This window comes from Cylas formicarius, unplaced genomic scaffold (genome assembly GCF_029955315.1).
Source record: "Cylas formicarius isolate icCylForm1 unplaced genomic scaffold, icCylForm1.1 PGA_scaffold_1__22_contigs__length_36826433, whole genome shotgun sequence".
Lineage (NCBI taxonomy): Eukaryota > Metazoa > Arthropoda > Insecta > Coleoptera > Brentidae > Cylas > Cylas formicarius.
In genome coordinates this window covers 14,555,714-14,570,544 of record NW_026844264.1, presented here as the reverse complement: position 1 = coordinate 14,570,544, position 14,831 = coordinate 14,555,714, and the positions used below count along the sequence as shown (strand labels likewise).

General features: G+C 39.7%; 1 protein-coding gene across 1 annotated transcript in view; it reads left to right on the top strand.

Moving 5' to 3' along the window:
- The first annotated feature begins 405 nt into the window (after positions 1-405).
- Positions 406-14,831, top strand: part of LOC132696397 (pyrethroid hydrolase Ces2a-like) — a 20,957-nt gene continuing 6,531 nt past the window's right edge. The window contains exons 1-6 of the mRNA XM_060661200.1: positions 406-456; positions 1,458-1,589; positions 1,649-1,796; positions 6,292-6,818; positions 6,872-7,007; positions 7,065-7,237. Coding sequence (XP_060517183.1) covers positions 412-456; positions 1,458-1,589; positions 1,649-1,796; positions 6,292-6,818; positions 6,872-7,007; positions 7,065-7,237 — 1,161 coding nt within the window. The 5' untranslated portion in view covers positions 406-411. The remainder of the gene's footprint in view (positions 457-1,457; positions 1,590-1,648; positions 1,797-6,291; positions 6,819-6,871; positions 7,008-7,064; positions 7,238-14,831) is intronic.

Genomic DNA, 14,831 nt, shown 5'->3' with positions numbered 1-14,831 from the left:
TGTAATTTCTCTAGTATTTCGGTTTGCATCGCTTTAGAAACCAGTACTAATTCTAAACCACCGTCATACTTATATAAAATGTCATTTTTTAGTACATAATTTTGGTAGTATTTGGTAGATATTCTCAAGAATTTAAAATAGATGGTATCTATACATCCTTTCGCAAGGTGACACTTTATTGTAGAAGGTGCTAAATACAAGTAAATTATTAGCACTCTGTATTTCAATTTTTTTTCTTAATAATACTTCAGGAAGATAAAACGATAGTATTTTTCAGCATTAAATTTCACAATTATTGACCGAGATATTTAACTGATATTAAACAGATAAGTACTAATCATTTTCAAGAGTTGAAATTTTGAATAAATAAAGCCGACTGTAGTCGATGCTACGAGTAGCAAAAAAGTTACCATGCACATCATACTTCTAATCGGCCTATTATTCATATCAATTGTGGTGAGTAATTTATAGTAATAGTAATTATATCAGAAATATTTGAAATATTTTAATATAACAATTGTATTTACATTAATGAATAGAGATGCTCATATTAATTAAGATCTCCTGTGATAAGAATAAGAATGATAATAATAGTAATATATTCAATTACATTAGTATTAGTCAAACATACTATTTCTAAAACTAGAAAGAAAATTACATACAGATTACACAAAAAAAGCAGGCATATACATGGTTGCTTGTAATGTATATGCCGCGGTGACTTTACTATCGAATTATCACTTTTTTATACTTCAATGCCAAAAGACAAAGACTAAAGAAACTTTTATAATAATAGTTTTTGGGCTCGAGCGGAAAACATGTAATGAAAATGAAATTAAGTTTTCAAAGAAACTTCCACAGACTACTGTAATACTTTTTATAAAACTTCTGGATTCCTCCTGAGTCAGTTTTTGTTGAGTCGAACTAGCTAACATTTCGCCAATCTGAAACAGTTTCAGTCAAGCTCTGAAGAAGCCAACAGGATGATCGGCGGCATCTTCAATGCTCGCGCAACAAGCGAACGGATAATATCCCGGAATATATATATATATATATATATATATATATATATATATATATATATATATATATATATATATATATATATATATATATATATATATATATATATATATATATATATTCTCACGTATTGATTCACGGATGGAAAAATGTGATGACACTATATTCCGGGATATCATCCGTTCGCTCGTTGAACTCCGACTGGAATCCTGCATCCGACTGGAATCCTGCAGACGTTTCGCCAAAATCTCACTTGGCATCTTCAATGCTCGCGCTCCGAAAACACTTCGAACGACTGTCCAGTCGGAGTTCAACGACCGAACGGTTGATATCGCGGAATATAGTGTCATCATATATATATATATATATATATATATATATATATATATATATATATATATATATATATATATATATATATATAATTATTCTAGAGTTCGGACATTTTGGTCGATCTTCCGGACGGCACAATTCGCGGGACTGAAACCAATGTTGGGAACAGCACAATGTACGCTTATCTGGGCATCCCGTTTGCAGCCCCTCCGCTAGGAAAATTGAGGTTCCAGGTAAACCATTTGAGGAAAATCTTAATTATTTGAAAGTTATATCTTCTGATTCGTTGCAGGCTCCAGTGCAAAATGATCCGTGGGACGGAATTCTTGATGCCACGAAATCCAGAAGTTGTTGCTTACCGATGGGCCTTGTATTCCAAAGTAGTACTCAAAATGAGGATTGTTTATACCTCAATATCTACACGCCTCCGCGAAACGTAAGTATAGTTGCCAGTTATGGGGTCCTGGGATCTTCTATGAGATAAAACAGGGCAGCTGTGAACAATTGACTCTGAGATTTTTGACTTGTTGATGGAGAATGGACCTAGTGGCTGAATTAGAGGCAACCGAGGCCTATAAGTCAAGATTTGCTTTGTTAAATGTAACGTGTGAAGAGTATTGCTCCAGATTGGTTACAACTGCTTCGGAAGATGCACAATCTTATGGATCAGGGGGTAATGACTCAGCTGGTATGAGAGGTAAGCGCAAATTTACCTTACCTACTACAGAGGTTAAAAAAATTGACGGCAATGTGAAAGACTGGCTGCCCTTCTGATCCCAATTCCGGCTTAAATGATGAAGTCGAATATTTGATACAAGCTACCGTAGCAGGCAGTGGGGCTAGACGGGTGATAGAAAGTCTTCCGTTTGTAGGAGATAATTATAGCAAGGTTGTGATCTCTTTAATGTCGCGATTCGGTCGTGAAGACTTGCAAATCGAGGTTTATGTTCACGGTTTGCTGAAGTTGGTTTAAGATAACGCAGTAATTTGTAATGATATTTCTCCCGTTTTTCATGGCGTCTGGACTTAAGAACTGGAGAACTTGGATATCCGCATTGCTGATTGTGACGAATTTGGCCCCATTAAGCTGCTGTTAGGGGCAGATATGGCGGGTAAAATATACACTGGAAGAAGACACCTTCTAGCATGCGGGTTGGTTTCAATTGAGACGATATTAGGCTGGATCTTAATGGGCAGATTGCCACTCTATTCTTCAGTCAGTATGACAATGACAATTGGTAAATGACGCATCTCTTACTCAGTTGTGGAAACTCGATGTTTTGGGTATCACAGAGCCCAGCGAGCAAAAATCAAAAGCTGAGTTAGCTCTGGCGGCAAGATATTTTTTCCTCAACACAGTAGAGGTAGACAAGGTTATAAGGCCAGGCTGCCATGGGTGGAGGGTCATCCCACATTCACATAAAAGACTGGATAATGTGCTCAAGAAATTGATGTCTGAAGGGATTCTCGAAGAGTGCAGTGAAGTATTCAAAGAGTGGTTAGCCGAGAAGATTATCGAAGAAGGAACACTACTTGCCTCACAGACCCGTAATAAAACAAGGCAACGCAACCACCAAGATACGACCTGTTTGTGACGCTTCAGCCAAAGGGAAGGAACTTGGAACCAATGCCTTGAGAAGGGGGTGAAATTAATTGAGCTAATTCCGGACATCTTATTCAGGTTCAGACAGTGTCGAATCGGGGTGACAGCAGGCATTCGTAAAGCTTTTTTACAAATAAGTGTTCACCAAGATGATAGAGACTACCTTCGCTTCTTATGGGTCGATTCAGAGAGCCGCGAAAAGATTTACAGACAAAGGCAAGTTATTTTTGGCGTTAACAGTAGTCCTTTTGTGTTAGGGGCTACCATATCTTATCATGTATCTCTGTGTTTGTAAAGATGCGAGGGAAATAAAGCTAGGCAGAATCCCCTAAGGTTTTTCAAAGGATTTTATGTGGACAATTGTGTTTCGAGCTTGTCTGATATTTTCACCTTAAACATGTTTATCAGAGAGTCTACTAGTGCCATGGACGAAGCCCGTTTCGACTTACGGGGGTGGTAGTTCACGCATCAACCAGTTAAAGTGGACGTGTCATCAGAGTGTTCACTTATTTCTCTGCTAGGATTTTTTTTGACCATTTTCAAAGGCTATATGGAAGAGTCGGGCAAGATAGCAGATTATCCTGTCACCAAGAGATTGATGCTTTCGTTAACGCAAAAGGTCTTTGATCCTATAGCATTCACCTGTCCGACTACCATGATTCCGAAGTTATTACTGCAGAAAACCTGTTAGGAAAAGATAGGATGGGACGTCACAATGAATCAGGAGATTGAAAGTGCTTTTCGCCAATGGGCCAAAGAATTACCACACTTAGTGGATGTGAAGATTCCCTCATGGTTAAGAGCTGGCCCGGATGAAGCTAATGATTGGAGCCTGCACACTTTCTGTGATGCTAGTAAGAACGCCTATGAGGCTGTTGTGTTTCTGAGATGTACACAGGACGGTGAGATCTTTGTGAATTTACTGGCAGCAAAGAGCTGTGTGTCGCCATTGAGAGAGATTACAATTCCACGCTTAGAGTTGCTAGCAGCCTTTATTGGTTCAAGACTGTATTCCTTTGCTTCCGTTGTCCAAACCCTAGAGATGAATGTGAAAGGTAATTTTTGGGGCGATTCCTCCACTGTCACCTCGTGGATTCGTCGAAATGAATAGTGGCGTACCTTTGTGCATAATCATGTTACCGAAATTCGTCTTTTAACGTCCTGGGAAGATTGGCGTTATGTTCCCGGAGTTTTGGTTGGTGGGTGTTCAGCCAAGTACTTAGAGTGATCTAAATGGTGGCAGGGGCCAAGTTGGCTTTACTTCGATCCAGATCTCTGGCCTCAGGAGGATAGAAGCTGCAATGAGCTGGATATAGCCCAAGAACAGAAGAAGAAAGTAGTTTTTTCTATGCTCAATTTCGATTCAACCATCACATCCAGTGAGTGGGACCTGAACTATTTTTCGAAGTACGCGAAAACTATGCGAATGGTAGCATGGATTCTTCGATTTACGCATAATCTTCGAAGCCCGTTAAAGCGTTTAGGAAAGTTGATGCCTGAGGAAATCAGTGACGCCGAAAAGTTTTTCTTAAAGTTGATCCAAAGATCCAAGAGTTTTCTTGCGAAAATGACAAGCGGCTGCGTTGTCTCAGTCCTTTCAAGGATGAATTTATCGTAATCCGCGTGAAGACGCATGTAAGCCGACGGGACGATACTGAACACTTTCGTTTTCCGGTAGTGTTGTGAGCAAACAACCTTTTGGTAATTAGGGTCATTTTTGATATGCATGTCAAGTCATGCCATGTACGAACACAAGGGCTCATGGGAATACTGCGTGAATAGTATTTGGATATTGGGCGGTCGTAGGTCAATCAAATCCGCGATATCGAAGTGCGTTGTGTGTAAAAGACATGGCCTTTCGATACGAACATGCCTCCGCTACCCGTCGATCGTGTGCGAAAAGCAGCCGCGTTCGAGATTACCGGGGTAAATTTCGAAGGACCTTTGTATTTGCGGAACGGGCAAAAGGCTTGGGTTTGTCTGTTCACTTGTGCCGTGTTTCGTGCTGTTCATTTTAAACTTTGTACGTCTTTGTCGACGGCCAGTTATTTGCAAGATCTACGACGGTTTTTCGCAAGAATGGGCCGACCGCGGACCATGTACTGATTGGACTGGAGCAGTATAACAGCCACTACTTCGGTAGAATGTAACAAGTGGCGTTTTAATCCACTTACCGCATCGTGGTGGGGCGGATTTTGGGAGAGACTTGGGGGGTTCTCAAGCAACTATTGCGAAAAATGCTAGGCCGAGCGTCCCTAGATTATGAAAAACTAATCACAGTGCTATGTGCTCGGTGATCAAATCCAGACCATTAACGTATATGTCGAGTGATACTGGTGAATTGTTACCTTTGACTCTATGTTTGTGGTGTTTCTCCGAGAACCTCGGATGGGGTTCCTGACTGTTACCTGGTCGATCAACAGTTCCTTTCCAAAAGGGCATTGCATTTGGCGAGAGGCCTTACGCCGACAATTTCGAAGCGAATACTTGGGACAGCTAAAATTGTTTGGAAGTAAGGACTTAAAGCGTCATGTTGCACCGAACGAAGCCGTGCTCATTTCTGACGACTTTACTAAGCGAATGGCTTGCCCAATTGCTCGAGTGATAGAGTTGGTTCCTGGCAAAGATGGGCAAGTCCGGCTAGTGAAGGTAGATACTGAGAAGGGGCAATTAATGCGACCAATTCAGCGCCTTGTCAGTCTAGAGGGGACGGGACCGGAGAAGGCAAAGCATCCGGAAGAGGTCTGCAAAACATTGAATTATGGAACAGTGGCCGAAGTTAAGAACTTCGATCGAATTGAACCAACAGTATCAGTGCGTAAAGTAGATCGGGAAGGTGCGGGAAAAGAATCGGGAGCGAAAAAAGACGGAGTATCCGACACACTAGTTATTGCGATGACGTGAAGCGGGAGAGTAACACAAATCCCCAAACGATTTTTATAGTTAAGAGTTCTTAAGCCTTACATGGCTGATTTTGTTAAGTTAAGGCCTTATGTTTTAGTTCGAGACCGAATGTTTAGGACGGGTTTCGGGTAGGAGGATGTCGCAAACATTGCCTTATATTTTCGTCAATGTTAGAATTAGTTTAAAAGCTGCCAACAGCGCGGTTTGGCTGTGTAGTCAAGGAGATGAATGCGTAAAAAATATTAATAATAAATAAAGTGTTATGTGAAAAGCGTCGTTTCGTATCCTTACATCTTTTCAGTACCGAGAATAACCGTAGCCGAATCGAAGTATATTTACGTTAAACGGGTAGTTTATCGCGGGTATACGCAACAAATAGTAATAATTTCGATGTTATTCATCAACAAATTTTGTTTAACAGATTACAGAGAAACTGCCGGTAATGTTCTGGATATATGGAGGGGGATTTGTAATGGGCTGCGCCACGGACTCTGAATTTAACCCAATTCACCTCGTAAACGAAGACGTCATTGTTGTTACATCTAATTACCGCCTCGGTCTGTTCGGTTTCTTAAGTACCAATGATAGCGTAATTTTGGGTAACGCAGGACTCAAGGATCAACTATTAGCGTTGAAGTGGACCCAGCAAAACATTGCACTTTTTGGTGGCGATCCGGACAAGGTGACAATATTCGGCGAAAGCGCAGGTGGCGTGTCCGTTGGAGCACATATCGCAAACAAAAAATCGGCTGGATTATATAGAGCAGCGATTTGCCAAAGCGGTTGTTCGTTAGCGAGTTTCCCAGATTCATACCAATCCGATCCTAAGCAAGTTGCATACGATATTGCTAAAAGTCTAAACTCTTCTATATCTCAGGACAGCGAAGAGATCAGAGATTTCCTGCAGAGTCAGTCTGTCACTGTTTTGGCTTTGGCTTTCTTCGCAAACCCTCAGGTAAGTGAAATGCACTGACTTAGCTTGCATATAAGTACCGTATGCTTTTAAAGACGGGACTAGTAACAGAAGTTGAAGACGAGAATGCATATAACACGGAACTTCATTTCGGGTCGATCGAATCGGGAAATTTCAACCAAGTGCCTGTCATAATAGGAACGAATTCCGCAGAAACGATTATATTGGCATGTACGCAACTGTAAAATATTCATTTTCAATTCGAGTTATTAATTTTTTTTGTTTTAGTTTCCACGCTGGAAATCGAAATGCTTGCATTTGCTTTCGACGTTTTGTCTACGTTAGTATTACCTTCAAACCTAAAGTATTTGCCGGGTACCAATTTAGTCGATGTCTCAAATTTGATCAAACAGGCGTACACCAATCAATCGTTCGCATTGGATTTGGCGTCGTTTATTGAGGTAGTTCGGAGCAATTAAAATAACTAATAAAACTTTGCTCAAGTATTTTCAAAACTTAGTTGTCTTTAATAAGCCAAAAAACTTTTATTTGTTTACAGCGTTTCCGGCACTACTAATTTTATTATGCCAAATATTGTATAAGGTGGTAAAGTCATTTTACCTATAATTAGTTCGAATCGTTTATACATGGTGAGTCAAAATGACAAATATTAATTTTTGTGAAGAAATCAGATGGAATCTCTCTCTCTTATACTTCTATGAAATACTCCAAATTTTGAAAGATTATGAACAAAATAAATATTACCTGAACATGAAAGGTCTACAGAGACGAATTAGGTATAATTCTTTAAGAGAAGCATTCGTCACATTTCAGTGCAAAATGTAATGCAGAAATAATTAGTTAAATCCAAGATTTACACGAAAATAAAATTTCCGGAATTTCGGACACAAATTTATACAGTATTTTACGCTAAGGATAGTATTAAAAATGTTATATTAATATCACTAATGATTCCTGATAAAAACACTTAAAAAGTAAGAACAAAACTGCAAAAAACAAAGAAGTTTTACGTTATTTGTTGCTTGAAATATCCCCACCGACTTAGATAGATACATGAAAAGTCTTTACAACAAATGGCGCGTCAGTAGCACAAAAGAAAAAAGAAAGATTTAAGCTGACAACTTGTGGTAAAAAAAAGATAGAATAATAGAAACATTCTATGCGTGAAAGCAATATGACAAAATATACAATAGATATACATAAATTATAAAGTGTAAAAACGATGGAATCTAAAATTTAACAGAAAACGTAAATATAGATAGGCAGATAATAAAATATATGTTGATCTAATATTCGTGTTTGGCCGAAAGGGTGTATTCTGTAATTGAGTAAAAAGCATGCTCCAGAAGAAACAGTCTAACTTCTCTGGAGAATTTAGATTGTGATAAGATGTTGAGGAAGAACATTGTACAAATTGGTGCGAAGCTTATTCCTTGCCGAGGTCGTCAGTCTGGAATAGTATGTTACGATGAGGTCTGCCTCTCTGGTGTTGTGTGCATGTCTGGCAGAATGTCTTTCAAAAGCATGTATTTTTTCATGGACGTAGGTCAGTGCACGGTAAATGAACAGACTAGGCAGTGTCATGATTTTTAGCCTCTTGAATATAGGGCGACCATGTGCCAGAGGTGTTGATACGTGAATTGTGCGTGTCGCTTTCTTTTGTATTCGGAAAGCTTTGGTTGCATGCACAGGACTGCGTATGACAGCAAAGAATGAAATAAGCCAAAATAAGCCATCTTTAGCATGATCGTCAGGGCAAAGGATTTAAGATGCCTCAGCAGGTAAAGTCTAGTGGACAATCTGTTACAAAGAAGTTCGATATGTGATTCCCATGTCAACGATCTATCCAGTGTGACGCTCAATAGATTAATTTCGACTTGATTTAGAAGGTCATACGCTGAGTTTTGCTGTGATTAAGAATAAGATTGTTGCAGTTGAACCAGGTCTCGACTTTTTTTGGGCGGACCCACTCTTCAGTCAGATGAATGGGATTCTTTCCCTTTATAAGGAGGGCAGTATCGTTGAGCGTAACATGATGGGGATGTTTAATGGGAGATCATTAATGTATATAACGAAAAGTAGGTGGCCTAGAATAGAGCCTTGCGGAACACCATACCTGACGGGAAGTTCGTCGCTCCTAGTTCCGTTGATTTCGACCAACTGAAATCTATTGTTCAGGTAAGACTTGAGCAATTCGAGTGGAGTGCCTCTCACACCATACCATTACAACTCCCGATACAGTACAGTCAAAAGTCTTAGTCAAGTCAAACAATGTCGCTCTTACCACCTCAGTGCCAGCAATACCAAGTGCCACCTCCTCGACAAAGTTCGCAAGAGCAACAGTAGTGGAGAGTCATCGTAGAGAGTCGTAGATCATAATAATAATAATAATAAACTCCGCCATGGGAGGCAATGTCCTTGATCAGGGGGCTGGGCTTCCCGTGCTGCTCACAAACTCGGATAAAGGAGGAGTGATCTACGCTGGGAAGTCAACGACATGACTTCACTGGCACCGGGTCCTACATAGACTATCTATTAAATGGAACACGAGAAAAGCAGACTAGAATTAATACTCCAACGCTCTGAATCTAGAACCAAATCCTACTGTTGAGAGCTTTACACAGTGCATTGAAGCAGCAGCGAATATTGCTATACCAAAAACAGGAGGAAAACCTTTTAAAAAAATTGCACCTTGGTGGAGTTCTAAAATAAAACAAGTCATTAAACTAAAGAAACAAGCACTTAACAGATTTAAAAATCATGCCAGAACAGACAATCTCATATATTTTAAAAGAGCCAGAGCATGAATAAGAAAAACAATTTTCAAAAATAAAAAAGATAGTTGGAATAAATACACGTCCATAACACCAAGTGAAGATGTAAGGATAATATGGAAAAAAGTGAAAGCAGTTTCAGGACTTTAGATAAGACAATTAGCTTCATTCACACAGAGGCTGGAATCATAACCCAGGATCAGACCGAAACAGTGGAGACTATGGGCACTCATTTTGAAACTGTCAGTAAAACAAGAAATTATAACCCTGATTTCTTGAAAATAAAAGCCGAACAAGAAACAGCAACGAACTTTGCTGAAAACGATTCCTGTGAATATAACATGACCTTTAAAATAGATGACCTAAATAAAGCACCTCAGCAATCCAAGCAAGGAGCTCCTGGATCTGACACTATTTCCAATGATATGTTGCAAAATTTATCAACACAGGCCAAAGAAGCATTCTTGGAGGTATAAAATAAACGTTGGAAAGAAAAGGTCTACCCCGATTCCTGGAAAGAGGCAGTAGTAGTTCCCATCCTCAAACCAAATAAAAATAAATTAGAATCTTCAAGCCTTCGACCCGTTAGCGTAACCTATTACATGGGCAAACTGCTTGAGAAAATGGTAAACGACAGACTTTAAAACTGCTTAAAGAGTAACAACTCATTAGTTCCCTACCAAGCAGGGTACAGAAAAAAACGATCAACTGTTGGTCATCTAGTATTGCTTAAGCATCACATACAAGAAGGGAGTGTCGGAAATACTGAATGCACCTCCCAAAGTCAGCTGTCGAGAGGTTTCATCTCCCCATCAGGCTTGAGAGCTGCGGCGTACCGAATGTGACTGTCAGATAGAGTAGGAAATATTTCCAGAATAAAGCTCAGAAGGACAGACAGAAAGGCGAGACCACCGAACCAGCTAATAGAAAGACGATCGAGCCGCAGTTGAAGCAGTGGAGAGGCAAGCCTTTGCACGGCAAATACTTGGCAGGCAAAGAATCAGACGGGGTTAATAGAGAGGCTTTTAGTGCTTACCTGCGTCGGGCGCCCTAAATTCTGAAACAAGGACTTCTACACGCTATTCAGGACCTGCTGATCGCCACAAAAATATACAAAACGACAATAATACATGAGGCATTTGATAACGTAAAGTGTCGGATGTGTGATGACAAGAAACTTTGATCATATCCTCGGCGGATGCTCTGTGATGGGGCCGCGGCTGTATCTCGACAAACATGACAGAGTAGGAAAGATCATCATTCATCAAAAAGTACGCCAATTGTACATGCGAGTAACAATTGAGGAGGCATACTACCATTACGTACCGGCGTCTGCCAGGCCGCGCGTGATGGAACAGATAAATAATCACCGATACCAAACAATATCCCAGGCACGGTACTTATTTAAAAAAATATGAGAAAAGTCTTCATTGTGGATTTTGCATTACCGCTATATTCAAACATAGAGAAGACCTATACAGAGAAAATCAAAAAATAATTACCTTTGGCAGAAGCGATCCGACTCATGTGGGAAATGGCGACAGTGGTCGTCCCAGTAGTGACAAGTGCCACTAAAAAGGAGCCTACAGCAGCCGGGACTGGAACGGATCCTACACAAGAATCTTCTCAAGTCGGTGCTGTTAGACACGTGCGCCATAGTTCGTAAGGTGATGCGTTTTTAAAAATATTGTTTCTGGGAAATGAGAATTTATAATTATAATGATAATAATAATAACAAGGAAAATTTTAAAAATTACCAAATTATTTTTATTTTTCCTGTCTTATTGCGATATTTTCTCATAATATGACAAATTTTCGGAGATTTGTTAAAAAAAAATGTTTATTCCTCAAAAAATACAAAGTTTTACACATAGATTACAATAGGCGTGATTAATGGAAGTAGGTATAATATATAGGCTGTATAAATGATTCGAAGTATCTTCACGACAAGTTTAGGATAAATGACTACCCCACTTTATAAATTTGTTGGCATAATTTTTCGAAAAAATGGCCAATAATCCTAAAACAGGTATAGATCACAACAATCCTAAATATAGATTTGATTTCCTATATATTTTCGAATTACCAGGGATATATATATATATATATATATATATATATATATATATATATATATATATATATATATATATATATATATATATATATATATATATATATATATATATATATATATATATATATATATATATATATATATATATATATATATATATATATATATATATATATATATATATATATATATATATATATATATATATATATATATATATATATATATATATATATATATATATATATATATATATATATATGATGACACTATATTCCGGGATATCATCCGTCCGCTCGTGGAACTCCGACTGGAATCCTGCATCCGACTGGAATCCTGCAAATCCTGCATCCGACTGGAATCCTGCAGACGTTTCGCCAAAATCTCACTTGGCATCTTCAATGCTCGCGCTCCGAAAACACTTCGAACACTGGGAGGTTATCGGCGGTGCGTGCGGTATTTATACTCTGCGCCGGAGATGGTAACGGTGCTGCTTGTGCGTGGGGGGAGGTGGCTCCGCCCCCTGAATTGTCGCGTTGTTAATTTCGCCCGATCGTAGTTGCGATGTCCCCGTTGGCTGCTGCGCATCGCTCTGCTGTTTGATTATCGTTCTCCACGTGTTGGATAAATGCAGAGCGTCGTCTCTCGTATTGAGGTGTCCGGACTTTTCTATTTCGATGGCCTCTCGTATAATCCTAGTCCTAAAATCAGGAATATTAGCTATTTGTTTGCAAGTGCCGAAATCAATTTTATGGCCTGTCTGATGTTGGTGCTGAAACAAAGCAGATGTTGTTTGTTTGTTTCTTATGGCTAAACGATGTTCCTCGAGCCTGGCTGAAATCCTTCTGTTGGTCTGTCCCACATACGTCAGGCTGCACGATCCGCATGCTACACTGTATACTCCTTGGTTTTCAAGAGTAATTTTTTGTTTTGGGTTTCTTAGTATTGCTCCGATGGTATGGTCAGGTTTGTATGCCGTTGATATGTCGTGTTTCCGTAATATTCGGCCGATTTTGTCAGTAACCCCCTTGATGTATGGCAGGACAGCGATCGATCTTCGTTGGGTCTCGTCCTGCACTCTTTGCTGCGGCTGTTGTTGTTTACTGATTGCCTTGCTGATGGTGCGCCTTTGGTATCCGTTTTGTCGAAGACAGGTACTAATTTTCTTCAGTTCTTTATCTCTGTTCCTCTCGTTTGTGAGCCTGAAGGACCGAGCAATTAATGTATTTGCCACTGCCTGTATCTGTGATGGGTGGTGATGAGATTTAGCGTTCAGATATCTATCAGTGTGGGTTGGTTTTCTATAGACAGTGTGTTCCAAGTGTCCATCTTCGGTCCTTGTGATGTGCACATCTAAAAAGGGCAGACTGTTATCCTCTTCAAGTTCTATTGTAAATTGAATCCTTGGGTGAATGGAATTCAGATGGTCTAGGAATTTCAAAAGCTCCTCCTTGCCAAAAGGCCATACAACAAATACGTCATCAACGTATCTTGTTCATAGTTTTGGCTTCAGATTTGCCTTCTCTATTGCTTTCTTTTCGAAGTAAATCATGAAGAGGTTGGCAATCACAGGTGAGAGAGATGATCCCATTGCTGCTCCATCTATTTGTCGGTAAATTTTCCCGTTGTGCATAAAGTAAGCGTTTTTCAGGCAATGTCTTGACAGATCCATTATGTATGGCGGAAGATCATCTCTCTCACCAGTGATTGCCAACCTCTTCATGATTTACTTCGAAAAGAAAGCAATAGAGAAGGCATATCTGAAGCCAAAACTATGGACAAGATACGTTGATGACGTATTTGTTGTATGGCCTTTTGGCAAGGAGGAGCTTTTGAAATTCCTAGACCATCTGAATTCCATTCACCCAAGGATTCAATTTACAATAGAACTTGAAGAGGATAACAGTCTGCCCTTTTTAGATGTGCACATCACAAGGACCGAAGATGGACACTTGGAACACACTGTCTATAGAAAACCAACCCACACTGATAGATATCTGAACGCTAAATCTCATCACCACCCATCACAGATACAGGCAGTGGCAAATACATTAATTGCTCGGTCCTTCAGGCTCACAAACGAGAGGAACAGAGATAAAGAACTGAAGAAAATTAGTACCTGTCTTCGACAAAACGGATACCAAAGGCGCACCATCAGCAAGGCAATCAGTAAACAACAACAGCCGCAGCAGAGAGTGCAGGACGAGACCCAACGAAGATCGATCGCTGTCCTGCCATACATCAAGGGGGTTACTGACAAAATCGGCCGAATATTTCGGAAACACGACATATCAACGGCATACAAACCTGACCATACCATCGGAGCAATACTAAGAAACCCAAAACAAAAAATTACTCTGGAAAACCAAGGAGTATACAGTGTAGCATGCGGATCGTGCAGCCTGACGTATGTGGGACAGACCAACAGAAGGATTTCAGCCAGGCTCGAGGAACATCGTTTAGCCATAAGAAACAAACAAACAACATCTGCTTTGTTTCAGCACCAACATCAGACAGGCCATAAAATTGATTTCGGCACTTGCAAACAAATAGCTAATATTCCTGATTTTAGGACTAGGATTATACGAGAGGCCATCGAAATAGAAAAGTCCGGACACCTCAATACGAGAGACGACGCTCTGCATTTATCCAACACGTGGAGAACGATAATCAAACAGCAGAGCGATGCGCAGCAGCCAACGGGGACATCGCAACTACGATCGGGCGAAATTAACAACGCGACAATTCAGGGGGCGGAGCCACCTCCCCCCACGCACAAGCAGCACCGTTACCATCTCCGGCGCAGAGTATAAATACCGCACGCACCGCCGATAACCTCCCAGTGTTCGAAGTGTTTTCGGAGCGCGAGCATTGAAGATGCCAAGTGAGATTTTGGCGAAACGTCTGCAGGATTCCAGTCGGATGCAGGATTTGCAGGATTCCAGTCGGATGCAGGATTCCAGTCGGAGTTCAACGAGCGAACGGATGATATCCCGGAATATAGTGTCATCATATTTTTCCATCCGTGAATCAATACGTAAAAATATATATATATATATATATATATATATATATATATATATATATATATATATATATATATAATATATATATATATATATATATATATATATATATATATATATATATATATATATATATATATATATATATAATATATAT